At 56.8% G+C, this 26,171-nt stretch overlaps 8 protein-coding genes across 8 annotated transcripts; 3 read left to right on the top strand and 5 right to left on the bottom strand.

Annotated features, from left to right (window-relative positions):
• Positions 1-1,358: 1,358 nt before the first annotated feature.
• Positions 1,359-2,877, bottom strand: B0H18DRAFT_1114864 (uncharacterized protein; the record flags this gene model as incomplete). The annotated part of the gene is made up of 5 exons (XM_048033174.1): positions 1,359-1,861; positions 1,908-1,982; positions 2,038-2,239; positions 2,295-2,497; positions 2,550-2,877. The coding sequence occupies 5 exons, from the start codon at positions 2,875-2,877 to the stop codon at positions 1,359-1,361; spliced, it is 1,311 nt and encodes a 436-aa protein (XP_047898186.1).
• A 2,262-nt stretch (positions 2,878-5,139) lies between these two features.
• Positions 5,140-7,886, bottom strand: B0H18DRAFT_1187570 (uncharacterized protein; the record flags this gene model as incomplete). Its single annotated transcript, XM_048036019.1, has 7 exons — positions 5,140-5,876; positions 5,934-6,228; positions 6,324-6,517; positions 6,561-6,934; positions 6,992-7,211; positions 7,323-7,668; positions 7,719-7,886. The coding sequence occupies 7 exons, from the start codon at positions 7,884-7,886 to the stop codon at positions 5,140-5,142; spliced, it is 2,334 nt and encodes a 777-aa protein (XP_047898187.1).
• Positions 7,887-10,118: 2,232 nt separating this feature from the next.
• On the top strand, positions 10,119-11,674 carry B0H18DRAFT_1082756 (N-terminal C2 in EEIG1 and EHBP1 proteins-domain-containing protein; the record flags this gene model as incomplete). The annotated part of the gene is made up of 4 exons (XM_048031581.1): positions 10,119-10,817; positions 10,869-11,009; positions 11,060-11,518; positions 11,570-11,674. 4 exons carry the CDS (start codon positions 10,119-10,121, stop codon positions 11,672-11,674), a joined length of 1,404 nt encoding a protein of 467 aa, XP_047898188.1.
• Positions 11,675-12,361: 687 nt separating this feature from the next.
• On the top strand, positions 12,362-13,117 carry B0H18DRAFT_1114867 (uncharacterized protein; the record flags this gene model as incomplete). The annotated part of the gene is made up of 2 exons (XM_048033175.1): positions 12,362-12,407; positions 12,462-13,117. 2 exons carry the CDS (start codon positions 12,362-12,364, stop codon positions 13,115-13,117), a joined length of 702 nt encoding a protein of 233 aa, XP_047898189.1.
• Positions 13,118-14,508: 1,391 nt separating this feature from the next.
• Positions 14,509-14,828, bottom strand: B0H18DRAFT_979547 (uncharacterized protein). The gene has a single exon (XM_048044403.1). The coding sequence runs from the start codon at positions 14,818-14,820 to the stop codon at positions 14,614-14,616; it is 207 nt and encodes a 68-aa protein (XP_047898190.1). The 5' UTR covers positions 14,821-14,828; the 3' UTR covers positions 14,509-14,613.
• A 2,102-nt stretch (positions 14,829-16,930) lies between these two features.
• On the bottom strand, positions 16,931-17,906 carry B0H18DRAFT_979557 (uncharacterized protein; the record flags this gene model as incomplete). The annotated part of the gene is made up of 3 exons (XM_048044404.1): positions 16,931-17,003; positions 17,055-17,126; positions 17,184-17,906. The coding sequence occupies one exon, from the start codon at positions 17,904-17,906 to the stop codon at positions 17,307-17,309; it is 600 nt and encodes a 199-aa protein (XP_047898191.1). The 3' UTR covers positions 16,931-17,003; positions 17,055-17,126; positions 17,184-17,306.
• Positions 17,907-20,297: 2,391 nt separating this feature from the next.
• On the top strand, positions 20,298-22,153 carry B0H18DRAFT_1082757 (isocitrate dehydrogenase; the record flags this gene model as incomplete). Its single annotated transcript, XM_048031582.1, has 8 exons — positions 20,298-20,403; positions 20,577-20,659; positions 20,715-20,780; positions 20,845-21,249; positions 21,305-21,364; positions 21,418-21,494; positions 21,544-22,051; positions 22,112-22,153. 8 exons carry the CDS (start codon positions 20,298-20,300, stop codon positions 22,151-22,153), a joined length of 1,347 nt encoding a protein of 448 aa, XP_047898192.1.
• Positions 22,154-22,587: 434 nt separating this feature from the next.
• Positions 22,588-24,980, bottom strand: B0H18DRAFT_1082758 (WD40-repeat-containing domain protein; the record flags this gene model as incomplete). Its single annotated transcript, XM_048031583.1, has 5 exons — positions 22,588-22,657; positions 22,721-23,206; positions 23,258-23,905; positions 23,958-24,048; positions 24,296-24,980. 5 exons carry the CDS (start codon positions 24,978-24,980, stop codon positions 22,588-22,590), a joined length of 1,980 nt encoding a protein of 659 aa, XP_047898193.1.
• Positions 24,981-26,171: the final 1,191 nt, after the last annotated feature.

Consider the following 26,171-nt stretch of genomic DNA (forward strand, 5'->3'; position numbering starts at 1 on the left):
TAGGAGAGAGCCACCTGCGCTTCCCACACTATGCCATCAATTAGGCTTGACACATGATAGCATGTGATCGCCCTAGTTAGGCTTCGTCCACACCGATCGCCTTACACTGCGTTAAACACTGCGTTAAATCTGGGACTTATCAAACGAGTCCCTGGGCCCTCCGGCTATTCCGGGTACGTCCCGTGCGAGCGCTTGGCCCCTGCTAGCGAGGCAGGGCGCCCGATGCCATCAGGTCCCGTGATGGACGTCCCGTATGGTTCCTCGCCGGATATGGCAGTGCCTCCGGCCTCGCCACATCATCAGGCGCGCTCGCCGTCAGCGCGCTCCCGCCACCCGCCCCTTTCCCGTTATAGACAGCCCACACGTGACTGCCCATTTCGGTTCTCTGCTGGCGCTCCCGCGTGATCCCGGATCGGAGCCCGGCGCTCCGCAACGTGATCGCTGGCCCGTGCGCACCGTGCTCGCCGGCGCTTCCCCTCTCCTTCCTGCTCACCGCCTCCACCGCCGTGCTCGCCGGCGCTTCCCCTCTCCTCCCTGCTTACCGTCTACACCGTCGTGCTCGCCGGCGCTTCCTCTCCCCTTGCTTGCTCACCGCTTCCACTGCCACGCTCGCTGCTCACCGTGCCCGTCCTGCCACAGCTCACGGCTACGCCCGTCGCGCTGCCCGGCGCTGCCCGTCGTCGTGCCAGCTCATTGCCGACGCCGTCGTCGTTGTGCTCGCTGGCGCCTTCCGTCCCCGCTTGCTCACTGCCCTAGCACCGCGTTCGCTGTACTGGTCCCTCCCCGGCCTGGTGCCACGTGTGCTGTACCACCCGGCGCCCCCGTCGTCGTGCCAGCTCATCACGCCTGCCGTCGTGCTCGCTGGCACCCTTGGTCTCGCCCAGTGCTGCCTCCTCGCTGCCGGGTATGTCTGTCTCGCTTCTGGTCGTCTTTGTGCTAATGTCTCTGCCTTCAGCACCGTGCTCGCCGAGCCGGTCCCGCTGCAGCTCAGTGCCATGTGCACTGAGTTGGTTGACGACCTCTGCTCGCCGAGTCACCACCTTCGCCGCCACGGCCGCCTATGTACTGTGCCCGACTTAGCGAGCTCGCTATGGTGAGTGTCATGCTCGCCGTGTTCTTCCCGTTTCCTTCCCCACTCCCATTCTGTCGACCTTGCCCCCTTCTTGCCTGCCTCCCGGTTTCCTTCTGTCGAGCTCGCCCCCTTCTTGCCTGCCTATGTCAAACAAATATGTAGTATTAAATTCGTAGACCTGTAAGTAGATAGACAATGACATGATTGGGTCCACATAGCATGAGCATCGATGGCGCGAACACGAGAGATCATACAGCAACATTCGGAGAGGTGAGTCTTACACATGCTAGTCGTCCGCATCGTCGGGGACGAACTCAGCGCTCTTCGGTTCTGCGACACGGCGACGCTTGCGTGATTGACCCTCGCCGTCGTCTCCGCTCTCGTCGTCGTCACTGCTCTCCTTCTCCACATCACCGCCCGCCGTCGCCACTGCCGCCGCCGTCGCCGCCTCCTTGCCCTTGCCCTTGGCCCTCGACTTCTTGGGCCGCGCGTGCTTCTTTCCCTTGTCCGAGCGCTCCTTCCGCTTTTTGACCTGCCCGCCCGCAAGCTTCTCGGCGAAGGATGCCTTGAGCTTCTCACGCTCTTCGGGGGTGGTCTTCTCCCAACGACAGGCACCCGACTGAAGGGCTTGCCACTGTGCTTTGAGAGGGGGAATGCTGGTGCTGAGCTCAGATGGGTTCTTGAACTCGCTGAGGAGCCAACCACGAAGAATGACGCCGCGACGGAAGATGATCTCCTGCTCATAGTTGATGTAATTCATTTGGATGTTCGATTCACCAGTGATCGTGGCTGCAGAGCTGTCAGCATAAAACTTGTAGGGTGCATTTGAACATACCTAAGCCTTCAAGGATCTTCTGCCTTATGAGCTTCTTGAGATGCTCGGCCTTCTCTCGAGCAGTGCGATAGAAGGCTATGTGATCGATGTCATGGTTAGTTGAAGAGACATAAGCAAAACACGTACTCACACATGAAATCGCAGCCTGCAACCGAGAAAGCCTCCACCAGTGCTCCAATCTTCTCTAGGTCCCATCCCTTGAAGTTGGTACCAAGATAATCGTCGATTTGCGACGCCGTGATGTACCATCGCGGGTCCATAGTGAACTCGTGGTTGTTACGGACCATGAGCACCATGGCCTCAATCCCGACGCGTGCCTTCAAACCTTTCAACTGGGTATTCATCATTAATACAAATGTGACTCGAGCGAAGATTAATGTTGCGCACCAATTCAGTGATCTGTTTCCAGACGTTGTTCGCGTCTGCCAACCGCCCACGCTGATTCAACCGGAAACCCATCTGCCGCGACTCCCTTGCATCCTGAACCTCTTCCTTAAGCTCCTCCTTCGTCTCGTCGGAAAGTTTGTGATATGAGTCTCGATACTCGGTAGACGTCTCGATGAGTCCCACGCGATCTCCAGGCTGAGCACCTGTAGTAAGTAGTTAGACTGATAGAATTCCGTCGATTCATGTGTACATTACCTTTATTGGCCTCCATCATGAGTCGACGTTGCCAGCCATTGTACGCGTTCGGTTTTCGATTTTTTTGCTTCTTCAGGCCACCGGAGAACATAAGGCCAAGGAAATGCTGGGCATCCTTGTCATACTTTGCTGCAAGCTCGTGAGCGTATGCCTCCGAGCTGTCATACCATTTCTGAATGTCGGCATCAATCGCCTCCGACTTAGCTCTTGAAGCTGCCTGCATCGCGCGGAGAGTGGCGGAGTCGTGGTTCGGGGGCTTCCTGGTCGTGGGAGCAATCGGCCTCGCGGCGATAGCTGCCTGCGGGCCATAAGTGACCTCAGTGGGCATGTGGTCCGAATTCGAGAAGCTGCAGAACACGTCAAGTGACACTCTCAAGCCAATCACGAATTTCAACGACTTACTGTTAAATGAATGGTTGGGCGTGCTCAACACAGTGAGCAGAAGACGAGAGGAACAGAAAAAAAATCCAGAGGGTATGGGGAATGTCAAGACAGGCTGAGCTGGCATTGATAATTGCTACGTCGGCAATGGGACAACACGTGAGGGAAATCATATAGGTGCACGTGACAGAATTCAACAGACAGATTTTACAAAGTGATATACAGCAGAGCAGTAGACAGATGTACGACGTTCAGAAAGCAAGATTGGTATATCGACTTAGCACGAAGCTCAAAGTGCCTGGTCCTTCTTCATCACAGCCGCCAGCTCCCTCGCCACCTCCATGTGAAGACCATGAAGGTTGATCTCGTGAGCATAGTTTTCAGGAAGGGAGTTGCGTTCGAGCTTCCAAAAAGTCTCGTGCCAATTGTCGGGAAGACCAAACTCGGCAAGGGCCTTCTTGGAGTGCTCGCCGAAAGGCACAAGCGGAGCGTGTACAGAGTGACGTGGAGAAGCCGGTCGCCTGAAGAGAGGGACTCGCTGACTAGGCGGAACATCGTCACCATACGTCTGTGGGGCGCGCGGCGGGACTCGAGATGGACGAGACGGACGAGACGGACGAGACAGACGGCATGGTATCGGAGATAGCAGTCTGCGCCCGCGCCCCAGAGGTCTCCGAGTCAGCGAGCGCCACCGGTACAGGCGTCGGGTTGCGTGCGAGAGCTATTACAGCCAATTAGTGTTAGAGTCGAGGGGACTGGTGGCCACTCACCAAGCTGGAGCCTGAGGATCTCCAGCTCCTCACTGCGGCGCGACAGCTCGACGAATTGAATGCCGCTGCGCCGCTCGAGCTTCTCGAGCTTCTCCTTCAGGAGCCGGATCTCCAGCAGGTGTTCCTGCTCGCGAGTGCGAAGTTCGTCGCTCTCGTCGAGGGTGTCGTCGCTGTCCGAGGCCACACTCCCTTCCGATGGAGGGGCGTCACCCTCCGGCACTGATCCCGGCCCTTCCGACGAGGCGCGATCACTCTCGTAGAGAGGCAATAGGTTCGTCGTGCGGGGCTGGTGCTTCTCCTCCTCGGCCGTGATCATATCCTCAACCTCGCCATCCGGACGTCCATAGAACATGTACTGGGTCGTTTTGTGCAAAGGAGGTGGGATGAGGGGCGTCCGAGAGGCGGAGCGAACACCGTGGTGAGGTGTCGATGCGAACGGACCTTCGGGGTGCTCGACGAGAGCACGCGACTTGACGGATGTGTTGTAGGCAGAGTGAAATCGACGGATAGCAGGGATACCGATTCCCTTCGCGAACTCTTGTGCCATGCGCGCGATAGAGTATCTTGCTTGTCGATCTTCGACGACGAGAGGAGGAGGAACGTACGCATGGATCTTGACGTTCTGGACGTGCAGGACCGTGTTTGGTGGAACATTGGCGTTGACATGCATCATGACAGTGGCACCACCGGTGAACCGATCCCATGCTGTCAGCTGCAGGAACAGCAACGAGTGAGCACTCTATATACTTGTGAGAATCAAGCCACGCACCACGTCATATACGATCTCCTCGAACATAATCCTAAATGCCATTTTCTCCACATACCCCTCCGAGTCCGACGTATTGTGCTCCCGCGCGGTGAAGAAGAGTTTGTGGAACTCCCCGCGAGGGGGAACGTGCTTGCCGTCCTTGTGGCAGTCGATGATGAAGTATAGCATGTCCATCTTGTCGAACTTATCGTGGTTCTTGCGGTAGTTGTCGTCGCGCCCCCAGTGAGTACGCACAGATCGAATGCCAAGTGGGTTGAACGAGCATTGCTCGAATGGGAGAGCAACTGCTCTGCTCATTGCGCGATAGGTTTTAACCATGAGACGGAAGCCGAGAGTGGCAGAGTTTGAGTAGTGACTGCAGAAGAGTAGGAGTGAGCGAGATGATGCGGTGAGAGCACGAGTGATGAGAGCGGTGCGAGTGCGATATGGTGAGAGCGCAAGTGTGGCTGGCGCGCGGTGAACGCAATTATGCCTGCATGACTGCACGCACCGTACGTGCAGCGCATAACGGTTTCGTCAAATGCCTCCTTCCGTGGCCGCAAATTCCGTGCAACGTCCTCTGCATTTCCTAGAAGTAGGGCTGCATTTCCTTGAAGTAGGGAATCCCACTAATGTAGCAATCGAAAAATGGCATTACATTCGTTTGTTCAAGTTCGTTCGTGTATACATGCTAATCGAGAAGTTCCGCCGCACTCTCTGTAACGTCTGCCGATTGTGCTCCGAGATTATCTACGAACGTAAGGAATTGTGCAGCCTCTTGTTCACCCTCCATCCCTGGTACATCCTCGTCATCGTCACTCTCGTCGTCGTCAGTGCGAGCCTCGTCGCGCGGTAGTAGAGTGGCACCATTGCTCCATGCTGCCCACGTCGGGAGAGGCAACCCAAACGAAGACGCCAGGTCGCGACCTGGACGGCGACCGTGCAGCAGATTCCCAGTGTAACCTGGGAGCTGCGTGACCTTGTAGAGACGGTGCGCGATCGTTTCGTTTACCTGATTGCGGTAAAGCCACCTTGTCGAGAGTTCGTGAGCGAGTTCCGGCCTCGAGATGAGGTTGCGAGAGATGGCATGATAGAAGTCGTAGTGCTCGTCAATAATGAAGGTAAAGAGCCGTACCATCTCCACGTTGAGACGTTTGATTTCTTCGCCCGCTCGTTTGACATTGAAGTACGCTGTCATGGCTTTGCGATTTGCTCTGCGAGCCCATGGGAGCTGTCGGATATCTTGACGTGCGTCTCGTAGCAGGTCGAACTCCGATAACGTTGTCATTTCCATCACCTCGGACCATGTCAGCGACGGCCGTGGCGGGACGAGCTGGGCGGCGCGGCGATTGTACTCGGTGAGAGCTTTTCGGACTGCTTCTGCGCGGGTCTTCAGTGCCTTCCCAATCTTCTCGCGCATCTTGTACCCTGTGAATGCATGAGAATACAAGTGGCCGCGAACTGTGAGTAGTACTGAGTACTCACCTGTGCCACTCATTCCCAGCTTCGTGAGCTCAAGGAGACGCTGCACGACCAGGCGCTCGAGGTTGTCGAGCGCGCACCTGTATTTCCGTCGATCGAGCTCACCGAGGTACTGCCTGTATATCGCGTCTGCTGGCTGCCAACGGTCGGCAAGCTCGAGCTCAAGCTCGATGATTCGTGCTTCTTCGTCAAGGGCTTTCCAACGCCCGAACGCGCTTGAGTAGAGTGATAGAATGGTTGTTTCGTTGGGGTTTGCGGCACCGATGCGCTTCATGTGTTCAGCACAGACGTATTCTGTCTTCGCAGCTTGCAATTTTTGCCTGCAAACAGAAGTGAGTGCAGGTAGGATCTCGAAGATGACACTTACCAGGCATTCTCTAACTTCAGCAATACCTCCAGGTAATCGATCCGACGGCTGACCGACAATGGTTCCGCCTTCAGGCCACGTAGATACGCGCGCTCTTCTGCAACATAGTTCTCGTATTCGGCTGGTCCTGCTCGTAGTTCATCTGACAGCACTCGGACGACCTCACCATCGAGACGAATGATTTCTAGAGCTTGCCGGTAGTTGTTCCAGATGAACGAGGCTGAATTGGTCAGCAACGCCAGAGACAAGTATGTAGTACTCACCCGATTCTACATGTTTTCGCTCAGCCCAGTGCCCGAAAAACTCCTCAATTGCTTGATGGCGGTGGAAGGCAGTCGAAAGCCGCGTACCCGCAGCAAGCGCATTGGATTCAGAAAACAGGCGTTCACAACCTTCGAAGTCTTCCTTACCGACGCCTTCCGTATACAGAGGATGCCAGTCCAGTTGGCATCCCCTGTTGTGGCTATAGCCATGGAAGGCGGCTACGACGCCCGAGAAGCGCGCCGCCCACGCCTTTGCGCCAATGGAGCTTGTCTCCACAGTCTTCGCGAACGCGCATGCTATGTCATAGCCGAGTTTGATGTCGTTGCCGTATACGTCGATCATCTTCGCGACGATGGCGAGCGGATATTTCATGCTGCAAGCAACGATCAGATCAATCAGTAGCTATACTAGAATGATGTCAGAAACGTACAGCTCACCGCTTCGGATCATGTCGCACATGATCAGAAGCTGGCCATGTCGGCAAACGGCCACGAAGATCCCAGTGATGGAGAACAGCGCGAACATCTTCTTTCGCGCCTCGGGGCCAGCGTTGCGCCAGCGTTCCATGCAGACAGTGACGGGCTCGGCGAGAACGTCGCCTTGATTGACGTTGAGCCAGTCCATGTCATCGTCTTGTGGAGCAGCCGCGCCTTGGGTACTGTTGGAGGACGATGGGCCGGCATCGCCAGGCACTGATGTGGCAGGCTTCGGCGGCCCCTGGTCGGATCAATCACCACGTCATCTATCAAATGTTTGATGACGTACTCGGCTCGAATGGACATCATCCTTGTAGACGTCAACCTCTTCTGGGGATAGCCAGAGGTCTGTGCGCGCGGTGCGGGGATCCTCACGTGTTGTGCCAGGGCGGAACGCGTCATCGACGAGCTTGAGGGACTGGTTACCGTCCATGGTGGCGAGGAGAGCTGGGGTCAATGGATCTTCGCCCTCGAGCACATAGAGGCAGGGTGCACAGGCATGCCGCATGCGCCAATCCGGGAGGTCGTGCCCAAGCGCTGTGTTGATGAGGCTGTCGACGCGATATAGAATGTCGAGATAGACGTCGTAGGCAATACGGAATTGTGTACAGAGATAGGGCTTGTATGGAACCTAAAGGGATAGTGATCAATGACATGTTCCAAAAGAAACGTATGACTTACAGCCTGCAGGCGGCAGAGGGCTTTCACCTGCGCCTGGATGCTGAATCGAGGGCAGGCATGATGCTGGGCGCGGAAGGCCTCAAGGACATGGAAGGAGATCGCGACGGAGGGTTCGAGGGGTGCTGTACCAATGTAGCCGTACCGAGTGAGCGTGGGGTTGATGCGCATGTCGACGCCACAGGCCACAAACGTCTTCGACTCACTCCCTGTATCTGATATCATGGCAAGAAACCAACACAGAACACGAGGAACATACCAAAGAAATCAATAGCCCAAAGCGGCCATGCACGATGCTCAGGTCGTGCATCCACCACGTCGCCTGCTCTCCAAGCAAGATACCCTTCAACCAGGTCATCTCGCTGCTCCCTCCACTCCTTCTCGCGAATGGCGACCCGATTCTTCCGCGACCGAATGTCCCTACGTTTCCTTCACGAAGAATGTTGACACGTTGTCGAGATTCGACAGGAGTCTGACGCACCTTTTCACCCCATCTTCAAGGAAGATCGTTCTGCAGAGCTCATCCTCACCACTCAATACCGTGCCTTCCTCGCCCGGGGGTATGATATCCACCCAATCCTCCTCCACAGAAGGCTCCTCGTTCGACTCTGTGACGAGGTGTCTGTACACCTCCCGATCATCGAGACACATGCCTGATTGTTGAAATGAGCACTCAGAAGGGTATACACAGCAAAGACGTACCGACAACTGTCTCCCGCTGTTCCCTTTCCCTTTGCTCGCGGCGTACGCCAGAGCTGCCTAAGCGGAGCCGAGTCGTGGTTTCAGTTCTCCCGAAGGGAGAGCCATAGGTGACTTTGATCGCCTTCGACAGCCCGGTCTTCCTCTTCTTATTCATGGCAGAAATGAGGTGTCGAGACCAAGGGCAGAGCGAAGCGGAGACGCCACAAGCTCCCGTCTACAGGCTGTGACGAACACTTGCCTGCAGGGCAAGAAGCTTGTCATGTCAACCACGACGATGCGGGGTAGGGAAGAGCAGAAACGGATACGTACATGGCGACGAGTCGTAAGGATAGCAAGGGGACTGGCAAGCGCGACGCGTGATGGTGCTACCGGGGAACGTTGTCGACCGAGCACCGTGCTGGTTGATAGATGCGGCGCGGACAGCGGGGCGTCGAATCCTGAGAGAAGGTGAGGCGGAGAGGCGAGACGTACACGGCAGCGGGGAGGCGGCACTGGGCGAGACCAAGGGTGCCAGCGAGCACGACGGCAGGCGTGATGAGCTGGCACGACGACGGGGGCGCCGGCTGGCACAGCACACGTGGCACCAGGCCGGGGAGGGGCCAGTACAGCGAGCGCGGTGCAAGGGGCAGTGAGCAAGCGGGGGACGGAAGGCGCCAGCGAGCACGACAACGACGGTGTCGACGATGAGCGGGCACGGCGAGCAGCGAGCGCGGCAGTGAAAGCGGTGAGCAAGCAAGGGGAGAGGAAGCGCCGGCGAGCACGACGGTGTAGACGGTAAGCAGGGAGGAGAGGGGAAGCGCCGGCGAGCACGGCGGTGGAGGCGGTGAGCAGGAAGGAGAGGGGAAGCGCCGGCGAGCACGGTGCGCACGGGCCAGCGATCACGTTGCGGAGCGCCGGGCTCCGATCCGGGATCACGCGGGAGCGCCAGCAGAGAACCGAAATGGGCAGTCACGTGTGGGCTGTCTATAACGGGAAAGGGGCGGGTGGCGGGAGCGCGCTGACGGCGAGCGCGCCTGATGATGTGGCGAGGCCGGAGGCACTGCCATATCCGGCGAGGAACCATACGGGACGTCCATCACGGGACCTGATGGCATCGGGCGCCCTGCCTCGCTAGCAGGGGCCAAGCGCTCGCACGGGACGTACCCGGAATAGCCGGAGGGCCCAGGGACTCGTTTGATAAGTCCCAGATTTAACGCAGTGTTTAACGCAGTGTAAGGCGATCGGTGTGGACGAAGCCTAACTAGGGCGATCACATGCTATCATGTGTCAAGCCTAATTGATGGCATAGTGTGGGAAGCGCAGGTGTAGTAGGAGCAGGCATGGTGAGCGTACGCGATGAAGATCGCACCAAACTACTCGAATAGGTAATGTCACAAGTCACTATTTGGCCGGTCCAAAGAGGTCCAAACAAGATTCTCGTCGCGCGCATGCGACAACCATTATGCAAACGACTGTAAACAGCTTACGCAACCCGTACTACATACGAGACTAAGGCAAACCAAGACTCGCCCAGCTTCATTGACCTCCGACAGCGGTGGCCTGCGCGGTCGGCGCCGGTCCTCAACGGGTTGTGCAGCCCAAGCCTCTTGCAGCATCATCCAGCGCTTCCGTCTCCATCAGCTTCAGCGGCCCCGGTCTGGGCGGCATGTCTCTCTTTCCCTCGACTTATGAACACCACTCTTCGCCATGTTACATGAACCAATGAAGTCCTCACCCACAACTTCCACCCCGAGCGCCGCCTCGACGTCCTCTGCGTCGACATCCGACCTCCAGCAGCACGCCCTCGGCCACGGCCTCCTGAACCAATTCGGGCAATTCATCCCGAAACACGCCCTATTCCAAGTTAACGTCGAGATAGACCAGCTGTCCAATGTCCCCCTCATTAATGGACAATTTGCGGTGCGCTGGAAGTTCAAGAACGTACAGACCTCCGGACTGCTCTCGAGGATGCGCGGGAATCAGTCCTGGTCGTCGAAAGGGAGGGATAACATGAAGGGCAAAGGGCGTGCGTCGGAGCTCGGACTCGCGATCGAGGTGACCCCCGCGGATGAGGACGAGGAGGAAGGAAATGAGAGCAGTCCGCAGGAGGAGGGCACGGAGGACGAGATGTACCACCGCGCAAGCGGGTCGTCTCTCGATCTCCTCGCGCCGTATACCCCTGACACAGCAATGCCGCCCCTTACTCCGGTGACCGCGACACCTGCGGATATGCACAAGACGACATCCGCAACATCGGTTGCATCCACCACGACAGCAGTAGCACGTGGGATCACCCCCTTCCAGCCGCTGCAGAACTACAACGCAAAGTGGGGCCACCAGGTGAACGTGGTCCTGCAGATGGACGTTAATCGGGAGACGGGCGATTTGTTGCCGAACGAAGTGAAGTTCGTGGTGATGCAGGTGCGTAGCCTCGTGTTTCATTTCTGGGTGGATGCTGACGATCACCTGTAGCGGGTCGTCCCCGGAGATCCGGACGCCCCCAAACAGCCTCGCCTGGGTGCCGTCTACCTCAACCTTGCAGAATACGCTGACGCAGGGCCTGTAACCCGTCGGTACCTACTCCGCGAGAGCAAGACCAATGCAACGCTCAAGGTAGGTGTTTCCGCCCCACTGCGGATTGGCAACTCTGACGCATATATCAGCTCACCATCACGCTTGAGCACATCGGAGGCACAAAGAACTATCGCCCTCCGCCCTTGGCCAAAGGGGAGATTCTCGCATCCGTAACGGGCCTGCTCGCAAACAACGACCTTATGCAGACGAGCATCGCGCGGCAACTCGACGACTTCACGCACGCGAACCACTCCGGGCCACAGACGTTCATGCAGGAGGACGGGCGTGCGGATGGAGACGGGCTCGCGTCCGCGTCCGGGCTGCGCGCGACGGAGGACCTCATCGAGACGCTCTTCAACCCGCTCCCGAGCGCGTCGCCCGCGCCCTCGCCCTTCACGTATTTCGCCCCCGCCGCGGCGAGGCAGAACAGCGTCGGCAGCATCGGCTCGGTCGACAGCCAGAGCGACGCGTACTCCGTGGCGCGGAGCTCGACGCGCAGCGGGAGCAGTGACGAGATGCGCGTGGAGGTCAGCGTGGAGAAGCTGGGGGTGGGCAGCACGCCAGACTTGAATGCGCTGGAGTCGCCCCGCGACGCGAAGGGCGCGTGGTGGAAGGTGCGCAGCCGCCCGAACACACCGCTTGGGAAGCACTTCAAGCTGCCGTCGCCGCTGCCTCAACGACACGCGGAGTCGATTCATGCGTGAGCTCTGATACGGTGCATCTACTTGTGTGGCATTAGAGTTTCGTTTTTCGCATTCGTTCACTTCTGGTTCTGACTCTCACTTTTGGCCTCTGTCATGCGGGTCCCGCTATGGTTATTGTGTTCGTTGGTTTTCTGATCTTTTCTCTACTGTCGGACTGGGTTTAGACATCTATTGTACTCTATTGGGGTTTGCTTAGTTCTTATGTATCTCCGTAATGTCCTTCCCTCAGCTCCCTCCGCGTTGGTAGCGTACGTCCCGCGCTTCAGATGAACCGTTCTTGGAGAGCCGTACTGGTGAGTGTCCAGATCCTTCCTAGCTAGAATTTGGGTCAGCAGTCTTCCGTTGGACTGATTTCGGTGTCAAAGGTCGTGCACTCCGGCCTTCTATATTCAGGTATCATATACGTTGTGCTTCGTCGACATGGTGTCGGATTGATTTTTCATTGAGCACGTTTCCTTCCAGTTCCCTGCGTTGGATGATCCAAGGCTGACGATCTGAACTGCCATGCTGTAGGCTGTGCCGTCGATGTTCTATCTGCCGGTGATGAACTGTACGTGCATTTCACCCAGCGCCCGTTTCGCTCAGCGCCCACTTCACCCAGTGCCACCTATCAAGGGCACGTTATGGCAACGTTATGGCTTCTTCCCGGCACTTCAGATACCTTAGCCCTCTTTCCCCAATTTCTGCATGTTGGTCGACGACAATTCCATCTTCTTGGACCCGGAGGTCCCGAGTGCGTACTCAGTATGCACGTCGCCGCTGATAACACGACTTACGATGTGTATAGAGACCCTTCCGCCTGAGCTGGTTGAACCTGCCGATGTGGGCTCGGTCGAGGAGGCATTGCAGGTCATCCACGGCTGGCCAGAAAGCACCACGGATACGCGTTCGGAGGACGGCACCAAAGCGCTACGGGAGCCTAGGAGGCCTCTCGCGCATCGCGCACTGTCGCGTGCTTTAATCAGCCGCATACCGTTCGAAGTCGTTGAACTCGTCGTGGACTGTATGTCTCAGGAGGGCCTAGGTGTCTGTGCGCAGGTTTGCCGGGCGTGGTACCAGGCAAGCGTCCGTATTCTCTACAAGAACATCACTATCGCCACTCGTACTGCATTCGACGCTCTTGTCGACTTCGCATCCAGAGATGCTCGTGCTCTGCGGAAGCTCGCGACAACGAGCGTGCTGCGAATCGACGGGAAGGACGCCCCTGTACATCTCGTTCCCGTCGTCCTCGCGCGGATGATGCCGGAGGTCCAGACGCTGGTGTTCAACCTGTCGCTGCGACCCCTTCTCCTTCCCACCTTCTTTCGCACGCAGCCAGCGAGCTGCGCCGTATCATCTGTGCGTTCCCGCTGCTCAAATTGGGCGGGGTGGGAAAGGCCCCTTCCGTCCCAAATCGTACATCAGGGATACGTCTGGAACGCGTGGTCCTCGGATGGGGACTGACACCTTCGATCGTTGTTCCTCTCGTCAGGTGGCTCGCCGAGTCTTCGGCCTGTACGACCCTTGCTCACTTGGCCGTCTGGCACAGCCCCTTCAATTCATCGTTGCAAGTGAATGGACTGCTTGAAGGCGTTGGACAGAACCTGCTGTCACTGCATGAATTCCGCGTCCATCCCGGTGGTGAGTGGTTGTATGATGTGTGTACTTGACGAAGACTGACAGCTGCCTGCTTAGAAACCTTCGAAATGCACCCCTGGATTTGGGACATGTACCCGCAGCTCAAAATTAGATGGTCGCGAGTCGCATTGCCCCTTCGCGCACAGCCCCGACTTGCGTTCCATACGCTTCGAACTACTAGCGTGCGTGCTGGACGATAAGTGGCACGCGTCGCACGAGAGCTGGACACCATACTCAGAACAGTACGAAGTCACAAATTGCAGTCCATCAAAATCCACCAGTACCTACTGGTCACTGGGGACTTCTGTTCCCTGAGTGTTCGACCCAGTCTCTTCTACGCGAAATTGGGAAAGGAGCTACCGGTCCATGGCGCGATGAAACTACCGGAGTTTGGAAATCTGCAGTCAGTTGAGTTTTCGTTTGACTTATCGTACAGTGCATGGGAGTTTTCCGACTGGAAAGCGACAGTCACTACGGCTGCACAAAGGTTCTCCAGCGGACTGCCACGTCTATTTTCTTCATGGCACGACCATCAGCAAAAGTCCGACAATGGAGTGGTAACGATTGCTCAGAAGAGGAACCCCATCGCCGGCGTTCAGAGCAGTCGATCGAAGAGACTGTTGTAACGAGTCTGATACGGGGGACTGGGCTCGTTTGTAGTGCAATCGTCTGTGTTCCGCCTGCGTACAATATGTGTCGCTAATGTACGCACAGACATTTGACATACATGATATACATAGACGATGGATGGAACTTGACATTGTATGACAGTGGCTGTGAGCTTTACGCTCTGCCGCACTGCCCTCTGATTGAAAGTTCGAATTCTCTGTCATGCTCTCTTGTGTCTCGTTCACACGGCTCAACTGAACTCTATCGATGCCGGTGGTATTCACTGACATGTAATCTCCCCAAAGCCTTTCATCCCATACCACTAGGTATGTCGTCCAAGGCCAATTCTATATTCACAGACCCAGAAATCCCCAGTGCGTATAACCCCTTGTATGCATTGACCAGTCGATGATATCATGATTCACAACATGCGCAGGTGCCACACCTCCTGAGCTCGCCGACACCACCTCATTCGAGGAAGTGTTACAATTTATCTACGGCTGGCCAGACCACGCTAAGGGTGCACCTCAAGGGGACCGAGCCAACGAGGAATGGCGATCCAGGAGGCGCATACGCCCGAGTCTGTCGCGCGCTCTCTCTGGCCGCATCCCATTCGAAGTCGTCGAACTCTTCATGGACAGGATGTCTCAAGGGAGCCTAAGCAGCTGCGTGCTAGTCTGCAAGGCATGGTACCAGGCGAGCATACGCCTCCTCTACAGAGACATCGCAATCTCCAGTCGCGTGGCGTTCGACTCCCTCGCCGCTTTCGCCCTCAACGACTCGGACCCCCGTGCCGCCGAGCGCTTCGCGCAGACGAACGCGCTCCGTGTGGGCGGACAGCAGCGCGATGTACCCGTGCATGCCGTCCCGCTCATCTTTGCACGACTCATGCCGCAAGTACGCAGGCTCGTGTTCCACATGTCGCTGCACCCACTCATGCACGTCAGCTTCTTCGATATGCTGCCCCTCTTCAGAGCAGTGACCACGCTGGAGTTGTTTCGGTTCACGCTGCGCTGCTTCAGCGAGCTCCGGCGGATCATATGTGCATTTCCGCAGCTCAAACATCTCAAGCTCTGCGTCGGCGTGTTCGAAACGGACACTGGCCCGGTTGCTACTGTGCATCCAACGCGAATACGCTTGGAACAGTTGGTCCTGGGCTGGGGCCTGACGCCCGCAGTCATCGTCCCACTCGTCAGATGGCTCGCGGAGTCCTCAGCCTGCGCGAACCTCACTCATCTGGCTATCTGGCGCAATCCATTCAACGTATCTCTGCAGGTGAATGAACTCCTTGAGGTCGCTGGAAGGAACCTGCTGTCTATCCACGAGCTGGATCTCGACTCCGACGGTCAGTGCTCGAGCGACCGGGGGCATTTCTCAAAGACTGACAGCAGCACACTTGACCAGACGGTCTTGAATTCCTCTGGCCCGCGATCGCTCAGGCAACCCGCGCCGGTGCCAGTGCATACTCTCAACACAACGTCCCGCTGCTTGCGCATAGCATCAACACGCACTGCACGTTCGCATACAGTCCCAATCTGCATACGATACGGTTCGAGTTGCGCGCGTGTACATTGGACGAGGACCCCCGCGACAAATGGCATACCGTGGCATTGGAACTTCAAGCGATGTTAATGACAGTGCGCAGCCCCGCCCTGCGGTCTATCAAGGTCCATCAAGCCATACAACTTACTGGGAAGTTCTTCCCGCTCAGCGCCCAACCTCGTCTTTTCTACGCGAAGTTGGAGTCGCCGGCATTGCTCTCCGTTCACCGTGCGATGCAAGAGCCGGTCTTCAAGAACCTGGACTCGGTCGAATTCTCTTTTGACATGGAGTACAGTGCCTGGGATTTCTTCAACTCCGAGGGAACGGTGGCCATAGCCGCGCAGAGGTTCTCCAGTGGGGTGTCGCACTTAATGGGACCCTGGCACCGTCGTGGACTGGTAACAACTGTTCAGAAGAGGAACCCGATATATAGCAAAAGCAGACTGTGATCTGTGCACAGGCCGTCGAAGCTATCTCTAGGACGACATTATCACGGAAACAGGATACCTCGGAAGGCTATCGTCTGTGCCCCGTCACGATTACACTCCATGGTGACGATCTTGTTCATAACCGGACTCAGCACGCACGCGTCCCGACCTCGCGAGCTGCGAGCATCCCCCACCACCGCACGCTGGAAACGACCCTCCGTGGGCGTCCTGTCCCGACTACATCTGGCCGCTCGCCCACGCATACGTGCCCGAATCGCCTAGCGCGTCGCGCAGGAGGCTGAGCGTGTGCGTGGCGAGTGAAATGAGCCAGCAGAGTAGCTGGAGGCGGTGGAGAGGGGGAAGCGTTGGTATTTGGGGCGCGTCTGGGCGCGCGCGTTCACGCGTTCACAGGAGAGATTGGGTTCTGTGGGATTGGGTATGGCAACATAGCCTTGGATGGACACGACTGCTGTGAGTCGAATCGGACGTTGAAGTTATCGCTCCCTTACTGATGCAGGCGTCGAGGCTAGGATTGAGTGCACCAAATGCCTAGTCGTGCGCGCACCCGGATAGGATTCACTATCATCGGAAGTGATGCTTCCATTTTCCTGCCAATTCCAAGAGCACTCCGGTGATCATGGTTTTCACCTAACGCACAAATTATCAGCGCGCCCCCACACCATCTGAAATTCACTGAGTCACTCACTGCGTATGGTGCAGTGCTCCTGGGTCGCTACTTTCGCTTCACATGAAAGCAACAACAATCGGAGTACTTTCCCAGTGTCACGGTCGAATCCTGACATATCCCCCTCCTTGTTGTAGCCCACACCACCGACGGCGGATACATAGTCGAAAGTGACATCCATAAGGCAAAGAACGACCTACGGTCAGTAAGGGCGCTGCGGCGGTATCGCGGCCCGGGTATCCACGAGTGGTTCTGTGCACATGTGGCGGGGGCGTTATAACTCGACCTCAGCCTTACTTCCACTTTTTACACGAAATCTGACTCCAACTTGAAGTGCTGAGAACAAGCTCGCACGAACACTGTTGTTTTCAACCATCAAGAAACACCTCGTCCTTATTTACCCAATGCTATCTAGGCTGTCTAGGAGACTCTTCTCCGAACTATACAGGTGACGCCAGCTTGCGCTATGATGCCGACCCACAGAGCTGACGAAACACAGGGTAATGGCGATCTTTATCTCGCGTTTTTATGTAGGGCGGCTTCTTATGTGGTATCGCTCACAATGTTCCAGGTGAGTCAGAGAGCAAGGCGTGGACGCCCTTGCACGCATTCATCGCGCAATTACAAGCCGCCTATTGCCTGTCCTCCCTCTACCGCTGTCCGAATATGACTACCCGTGGGGTCTGACAGCGGCTGCCACCCGGGCCCTAGAAGCGGCATCGGTACCTTGTGTGGTCTGTGGAGACCATGTTTATCGTATCAGGGTGCGAATCAAGTGTCGAGGGTACGTCCGTTGCAAGGTCAATCTGTGTGCCTTCGTTGATTTATCCCTTCCCACTGCCAGATGGCCGGTTTCATCGTTGCAGAGGAATACCTGTCTAGGGCGGTGGATATACTTGTCACTGCGGGTCTTCCTAGATGCACCTGCGTTGATGTGTGTCATACGTCTGACCCTTATTTCCGGAACCACGCACCCACGCACTTCATTGTGGATCAGTACAACATAATATTTCTGGCCACTTCGGACATGGTTCAGCACCTTGTACCGTTGACTCTGGGCGACTCGAATCCCTTCGATCTTGCTTATTTGGTGCGATACGTCCCGCTCACGCAGAAGGGCACTCGCTCCTTCCCTGTGGATCATCGTCCCGACGGCTCCCGACATGCAACTGGAGCCGCTGTGACCGAATACCAGACCGTGCGCTTTCTGGATCCACGGAGCCTTGCCATGCTTCACTTGTACCTGCGGCGCGGAAGCGCGGGTACTTCTCGCGACGGCATCGGCCTCACATGGGACAGCGTCCTGGCCCTTGTGGCGTTCGACATAGACCAGGACAACCAGCTTGTTCATTCAATCACGGACGAGCAATTGCGCGCCGATTACGTTTTCCTCAAGGGTTGAAATGATTCGAGCCCAGGTCCGCTACTCAAGCGTAGCAGCCACACTACCCCTATCGACCCGGATGGCTGTGCACGTCGGTATACCTCGACTCGTGCACACGCACGTCACAAGTATCAGTCTCGTCCAGACTATCCCTGATCCCTGTCGCGCACCATCGGATTCCTCCGGTCCTGACAACAGCACCTCCACGACATCGCATTTTACTTGCCAGCGTCATTAAGCCGAGCTACCGATGATCGTCACGTACGGCTTGAGCAGATGGGCAGGGAAGGTCCGTTGGCTGCGGCCTACTCCTCAGCCGCCACTATGCTAGACAGGCCTCGCATCTGGGCTTGCGTGCGCGGGCGCACGATGGAAGGGGCCAGGGCTATTGTGCGTCCGGCTGAATGCCCGGCGAAGACTCTCGTCACCTGCCTCTCGTTTCCATGCGCTAGGAGTTCTCGACGCGAGGGCCGCACCTGTAGATGCGGGTCCTCCGTCAACCATACGCGACGCACTCAGGCTCTCGATGCCTGCGACTATAATCATATGATACCTCCCCACTGGCAGTCTTCCTCTCGAAATTGACGCGTCGTCCTTGTCGCTACAAAGCGGGCTAGGGCCTGACGCGCCTTTTGTAGCCGACAACCACTCCTCGACCGTCTCTTCGTGGCCATATAAAGGCAATCGAGACCCGAGCGTGCACTCTGCAAGATTTGGAACTGTAGACAGGCTCAAGATGAACGCGGGCAGGTCACGAGCAGGTCACGAATCGTATGTCTGGACCTCTTCGCGCTGACTGCAAACCACACTATTCGCTTGCTGTGAGTATAAGAACATTTCCTGTGCTTCGAACACCGCTCAAAATAGCCCTTAGCCCATCGGAGTCCGCCGCATACTTGAGTCCGGCTACATAACAGGTCGGAACAAGATGTGAGTACTAGGTATCATCCCCCGGCGAATGTCGTACTGCACGTAGCGACACAAATCTTCGAGGGTTCAGCAAGTCGCACAGTATCCGTCGCGCAACTCTATAGTGTCTCCTAGCTTTCACTCTGGCAGAGCTTTGTCGTCTCCGAGCATCTGTCCTTGACCTCTGTCGTCCCTTCAGCCTGTGTAGCGTTCCGACACTCGGTCTTGAGGTCTCGATGCCAGGCGGCCGGAGTCTTGGTCCATCTCGTCAGTTACTACTGTGCGTCAGCAGATTACAACTAGCACAAACTTGTAGAACCTACCTGGCTCACCAGCATCCCGAGGAGATGAGTGAACAGAACTTGACTCGGAGGCTTCGCGGCCAACGACCATGGAGTCACAGCTATCGACAGACAGAGTTAACAGTAATAACACGCCCTTGAGCTTGAGCTTGAGCTTGAACGTTTGAACGCTGACAACGTTGAACACGCAGCCTCCTCCCTGCGGGGCCTATGCAACGATGTTGCAAAAGTGCCACGCCACCGCTCGCCAGGCGGCGTAGCATTGCAGTCGAAGGGGAGGCAAAACCTAAAGCACATACTAGTACTAGGACTTTAGTCGCATGGATGATCCTGCTAATTGGGCTCATGTAAGAAGCCTTGTATTGTACGTTGGAACCTCATTCTCGGTGATCAAATCTGGTTATGTCTTTCGAAATTCTACTACCCTTAGTGAAGGAATCATACAACACCGTAGCAAGTAGCGAAGTAGGTCTGGCGCCTAACAGTTCGTAGGGTGGGCGCTTATGCGATGTTATACATCTCGCCGGAGCAACACCGAAGTTCGGACGCTGCATCTCCCATCGAAGTCGGCTAGTCACAACGAGTTATCACAGCGGAGGCCGTACGGCGGGATATGATATCTCCGTATGCCATTGTATGCAAGTGAGAAACCAGCTGCTTGGAAAACCCTGCCGGTCAGCGTTCATGAGGTATCCGAGTGTTTCACAACTTGAAGCCGGCCGAGAGCAATACTTGTGGTCGCCAGTTTCCCTCGATCCGCTATATCCGTGCAGGCACCTTGATGTGGGTAAGGAAGCCTGTCTTAGCCTGAGAACGTATCAACTCAGATGCGGGGCCCCGGACTGGCCCCGGACCTGCAGACGAGTCTGCAGGCTGTCCTGGGCCGCTCCTGGCATGCGTACCGTGTCCACGTGAGGGTACACCGTGAGGGTTGCCGACGTCTGAGCCTATTCTTCGGACGCAAGGCCGATGAATCCTTCCGTGGTTGCGAAGCACGACTTGGATAACGCCCGGGTATATAGTCCTGAGGCAGCTTGGCTGACTCGACGTGCAGGCTATTCCATCGACCCGCAAACATTTCGCGCCACTGAGCTCGTACCTGTACCGCAACTTCGGGGCTGCGTCTACCCTCATAACCGGCTCCAAGATGAGTGCAATGTGGCCCAGGTCCGTCTCGTACGCGGGGTTCGCGAGGCGGTCGACAGTTTCGTCTTTGCTGCGGCGAGGTTTCACGAGCAGCTTGTCCAGAATGCGTGAGTGGACGTCGTGTCTGAAGCGAGGATAACGCGCTGACAGCCATCGCACGACATTTCTGTATCTGCCGCCACGGGTTATCACCAATTCGACTTCACTCCCTAACCACCATCTGCACGAGATGCGTTGCAATAATCCTGCCCGCCGGCAACCTGGGACGCACATACAGAAGAGAAAATTGTGGTCAAGAACCCGGTGGTGGAATTGGACGGGGATGAGATGACGAGAATTATCTGGAAGAAAATCAGGGAGGAGGTGCGCAGCAGCGTTCATTACAGAGAGGGTCCCTCGTTCTGACGGCGTGGTCCAGCTCATTCTGCCATATGTCCAACTGGACATCAAATACTTCGACCTCGGTCTCGAGCAGCGAGACGCGGTACGTGCATCCGTTACCCCTGCCCTACGCCCTCCTCACCCGTCCACCCCCCGCACGCTTGCAGACGAATGACCAGGTCACAGTCGAGTCGGCCGAGGCGATCCTCAAGTACAATGTGGGCATCAAGTGCGCGACGATCACGCCGGACGAGGCGCGGGTGAAGGAGTTCACCCTCAAGCAGATGTGGAAGAGCCCCAACGGGACGATCCGCAACATCCTCGGCGGCACGGTCTTCCGAGAGCCCATCATCCTGAAGAGCATCCCTAAACCCATCCCTGGCTGGAAGAACCCGATTGTCATTGGGCGTCATGCGTTCGGTGACCAGTACCGCTCGACGGACTTTGTTGCGCCAGGCCCGGGAAAGCTGCAGCTCGTGTATTCGCCTGCAGATGGTGGAAAGCCGACGGTCATGGATGTGTATGACTTCAAGGGAAAGGGTGTCGCGATGAGCATGTACAACACCGACGATGTACGGCCTTCTCGTTGTGACGACCACCGCTGCTGTTAACGGGCCCGCCGGACAGTCCATTACAGGGTTCGCGCACTCGTCCTTCAAAATGGCGCTCGCCAAGAAGATGCCCCTTGTACAGATTTGAAACTAATCATCTAGGCTTCAGTCGCTGATCCCTGTTAACAGTTCATGTCGACGAAGAACACGATCATGAAGAAGTACGACGGCCGCTTCAAGGACATCTTCCAGGACATCTACGAAAGGTGAGCCCCTCAGACACGCCCTCCCGCCGCACCGTCTGACCCCGCACAGCACATACAAATCGCAGTTCGAGGTGGCCGGCATCTACTACGAGCACCGGCTGATCGACGACATGGTCGCGCAGGCGATCAAGTCCTCCGGCGGGTTCGTCTGGGCGTGCAAGAACTACGACGGCGACGTGCAGTCCGACATTCTCGCGCAGGGCTTCGGCTCGCTGGGCATGATGACCTCCGAGCTGATCACGCCCGACGGGCAGACGATCGAGTCCGAGGCCGCGCACGGCACCGTCACGCGCCACTACCGCGAGTTCCAGAAGGGCAACGAGACGTCCACGAACCCCGTCGCGTCCATCTTCGCGTGGACGCGCGGCCTCAAGCACCGCGCGACCCTCGACGGGAACGAGAACCTGAAGGCGTTCTGCGAGGACCTCGAGAAGGCCTGCGTGGAGGTCATCGACATTGACGGTGTGATGACGAAGGACCTTGCGCTCGCGATTCATGGAAAGGAGATGAAGCGCGAACACTGGGTCGTCACAGACGTGTACATGGATTCCGTGAACGTGAGTGAAGCGTACGAGGCCAGGGCACTTCGAATTGCTACTGACATGACTACCTAACAGAACAAGCTCAAGCAGAAGATGGCGGCGAGGGCGAGCGCGTAGATACCTCCTGTGTTTCCGTAGAGCTCTTGCTAGGCCCGCGTGCAGTGCTGCAGTCTCGACTATGTATCAAAGATACACACACTTGTATTGATTTAGGACGTTGCGTGTTTTGCCGGGATGTGCTTCTGCAGCTAGTGAATAATATACATGTGATGATACAACGGCGACTATGCGACTCAGAACTTCGATGTATGTACACTAGATATGTGCGAGGTCCAAGAAAGCGGGGGTATATGCAGAAAGCGAATGCAAGGCGGAACAAAAAACTATGTACGAGAATAGAAACGACAGGAATACACAACAGGTGCAAAATGAAACGATCGGCAGTCGCGGGTTGGGCATCGCAACCAGGTAGAGCTAGAGATGATAGTCGATACATAAATACGGGTTTTCGGGGGAGTCATGCAATCGGAGGGTATTCGTTCACACGTCGTTCACACAAACATTGAGACGTCCAGACCTTCGGCGAAGTCGAGTACAATGATCTTTTGGTCATGCGAAGTGCTGAACACGCCAACCGGCCATCAGCAACACAGCGCGTACGACGGAACCTCAGAGTACACTCACCTCACAATACGGCGGAAATCAAACTTCACGTCGAATATGTGGCTGCTGTGGCAGTTGCGGAACTCGCGCAACATCTTCCCCGTCCGCCAATCCCACACCTTCACCGTCTTGTCGTAGCTGGCGCTCACTAGTAGTCCGCTCCTCGGGTCGAACGACAGCGCGCGCACCAGCAGGTCATGTCCAGCGAGCGTGCGCAGGCACGCGCCCGTCGATGCCTGCCACACTTTGATCTTGCAGTCGTTCGAGCCGGAGATAATGAAGTCGTCCTTGAACTCGATGCAAGCAAGGCCACGGTCGTGCCCCTCAAATGTGCGGAGTCGCTCTCCAGAGATGATGTCCCACAGCATCATTCTCCCGTCTCCACTCGCGCTCGCGACCTTGTTGTCCTGCAGCCCGACTGCGTTCACAGGGCCCTCGTGGCCACGGAATGTGCAGTGCAGCTGCAGTGTGCGGCGGTCCCAGACACGGATCAGTGCATCCTTCGAGCTGAACAGAACTTGAGCGGCTTGCAAGGGAGGGTAGTGGTAGAGCGCTTACCAGCTTACGATCCATCTTGAGTCGATCCTCAGGTCCAGGACACCGCCAGTGTGGCCCCTCAACACCGCCGCAATCTCTGCCTTCACCTGGCCATCCTCGCCAGCCACCGGTGAACGCGTACAGAGATCCCACACGCACACGGAGCAGTCGCTCGAGCCGCTCACCATGAAGCCATGCTTCCACTCACTCCCGTCCTCCCATTCGTCCTCTTCCCCTGTCGGGAAGTCCCAGTCCTTGTCAAACTTGAGACAGAGGACGCTCCCCCGATGGCCAGTGAAGGTCGCCAGACAGCGCCCCGTCGTCAGACTCCACACCTTGATCGTGCGGTCCCGCGAGCCGGTGACGATCCTCCTCGAGTCGAACTCCAGACAGTAGACGCTGTCCATGTGCCCGCTGAGCCGCTTCGCCTTGGGCTCCCAAGCGGGTGCGCCGTCGGCCCCCTCGCTCGCACTCCACCGTCGGTCCAGTTCCGCCCTCGTCCGGCACATCTCGTACCACTCCAGCTCTAGCGGCGCCGGAAGCCACGATTTTGACGCAGACAAAGGCGCCGGGGGTGCCCGCCGGAGGTCAACGTCCCAGCCATCTGGCTGGCGCCGTACAAACTGCGAGCGCCAGATGGAGTTGTCTCGGCAGAGGCGATTCCACGTCCTGTAGAGCACATCAGGATGGCACTGCAGCGGCACGCGGTGCGTGCACATACCTGCTGACGCGGAGGCACGCAAGCACAGCTTGCAGGTCAAGGAATGACAATAGGTGGAGCGCGATCTCTGGAGGCAGCAGACCTACGATATCTAGAGAAGGCGATGACGACAGTCAGTACGTGGTCAGTTTTAGACCAGCTCGCTACCGAAATGAATGAATGCACGAAATGAAGAGCACGGTCCCGGAAGAGCACGTCGTCGCAAGGGCAAGCAGATCATTAAAGACGTCGGTAATGCATCGGGCACGTGGCAGTGGTTGGATTTGGCGGTGTTCGTGCAGGAGCCAGCAAGGACATCCACTGCGAGCACAGCCGGACCATGGAGTGAAGGGACTCACCAGTACCAGTGATCCGCGTAGCGTCGATGAAGCATGCCTCGTCATCAATCAGCTCGCCCTCCTCGCCATCCAGCGGCGGCAGATTCAGGTAATCGATGTACTCGCTGTCCGTGACGCTGCCGTAGCGCCAGATTGATGTAGTGGGCAGACCGGGGCGACGTTTGCCCTTCCGCCCAGGGGATCCTTCCCGGAGGGCGTCCCAGATGCGCGGTATGATGCCCAGCGAGAGGCTGCGCGATGGCTTCATGGGTGACGCACCGCTGCCGTTCGGATAGTAGGTCGAGGCGTACGGGTAGTATCCGTTGACAGTGCGGCGGCCGGAAGGCCCGCAGAGCGGCGTGTTCTCCATGTAAGGGTGCGGATAACGGTCCGCGTTCCAGCTGATGACAGAGTACGTGTCCGTGCGGAAGCTCGGTGAGGGCGATGGCGGGCGCGTGACGGTCAGATCGCGAGGGACAGAGACATCTGCGCCATCGACGGGCTCCATCTCGATGTTGGAGTACGCCAGCGTGAACGCTGCGCTGGTAGAGGTCGACGCGCGAGGACCGTCGGATTCAGGAGGCAGGTCGGACGTGGTGAGGAAGGGAGAACCGAGCACTGAGGTGCACATGTTGCTGAAGCGTGGAGTGGGCTCTTCGTCCGCAGTGTGTCTTCTATGGGTACGGCGGAGAGTAGGGGTGGCCATGGCGGATTCGACAGAGGAAGAGCGAGGATAGCTTTGAGACGGCCAACCTACCATAATTTAGGCGAATAGCGACGCGGAAACAACGTCCGAGATAACAAGACAAAGCCGATGCAATGAGATGGCCGTCGTTTGATGTGACGCGTATCGAGTAAGGTACTGTGGCGACTGAAATGACCGGCGAGCGAGGAATCCACCACCAGGATCGAACAACTGGGTATCAGCGAGAGCGTCGCAGAAGTGGGGGTCTCGAGGCTTGATAGTAGAGGCGGTTGGGGTGGCGGTCCAGGAGACAATTAGGGTGGAATGAAAGAAGGTCGCAAGAAACGAACCTAATAGAACACCCTGCAAGACGCCCCAGCATCGCGTGCTGCCTCTGGCTCAGGTGGGGGTGAGAATCCCGGACCGGACGGCTCGGCGCTCATTGGCCAGTTCGATTCGGTTTCATAAAGTCCAGGCAATGTATTAGCTGAAGAACTCGCAAGTTCATGCAGCATGACACTGTCAAGCTTTACCGGTTCGGATGAGCAGATGAGATGAGAATATGAGAATGTACTGACAGATCGTGCTCGACTCCAACGGTCCGCATCCTGGAGCTGGTACAGTTGGTGGTATGCCTGCGGCCAAATACTACTATGTAGCGAAAGCATATTCAATACAATGATGGCAACGGGTCAAGTCGACTGTAACAGCTGGTTGGACGAAATACGCACTAAGTGGAATCTCTCGTAGTCTGATATTGGTTATTATGTTCGCATGCCTATGAATACTGGCGCTCGCCGACCGACCTTCCCCTTGTTGTTCCACACATTCTGAAAAGGAGCTCGCAAGCTGGGCAAGGATTGCGCTTGTAGAATATAGGGGAGAGGGGTCAGGCATACATACCGTAGATTTCGATGTACATACCTCACGCGATTGACCTTCGGGCATCCTGCCATGGACACTCGCACCCGGGGACCCGCACTTGTTTTCACAATGATTCCCTGTCCTGACGGCATCATAAATCTTAGAAATTTCCTGATTATATAGCGCATCAGTAATTAGCCCAAGTATTGGGTCATTGGCAGAAGCTATTGCTTGATTGCTTGCAGAGTTGTCACGGCTCACCTCTAGCACAACTTTCATCGCCGCAAAGGTGGATATATGCTGTCAAATAGCTGCTGAATTAATGACAGAGGTTGATGTTGGAGTTCG

Source organism: Fomitopsis serialis (assembly GCF_022376445.1).
Source record: "Fomitopsis serialis strain Sig1Antser10 chromosome Unknown B0H18scaffold_6, whole genome shotgun sequence".
In the NCBI taxonomy this organism is placed as follows: domain Eukaryota; kingdom Fungi; phylum Basidiomycota; class Agaricomycetes; order Polyporales; family Fomitopsidaceae; genus Fomitopsis; species Fomitopsis serialis.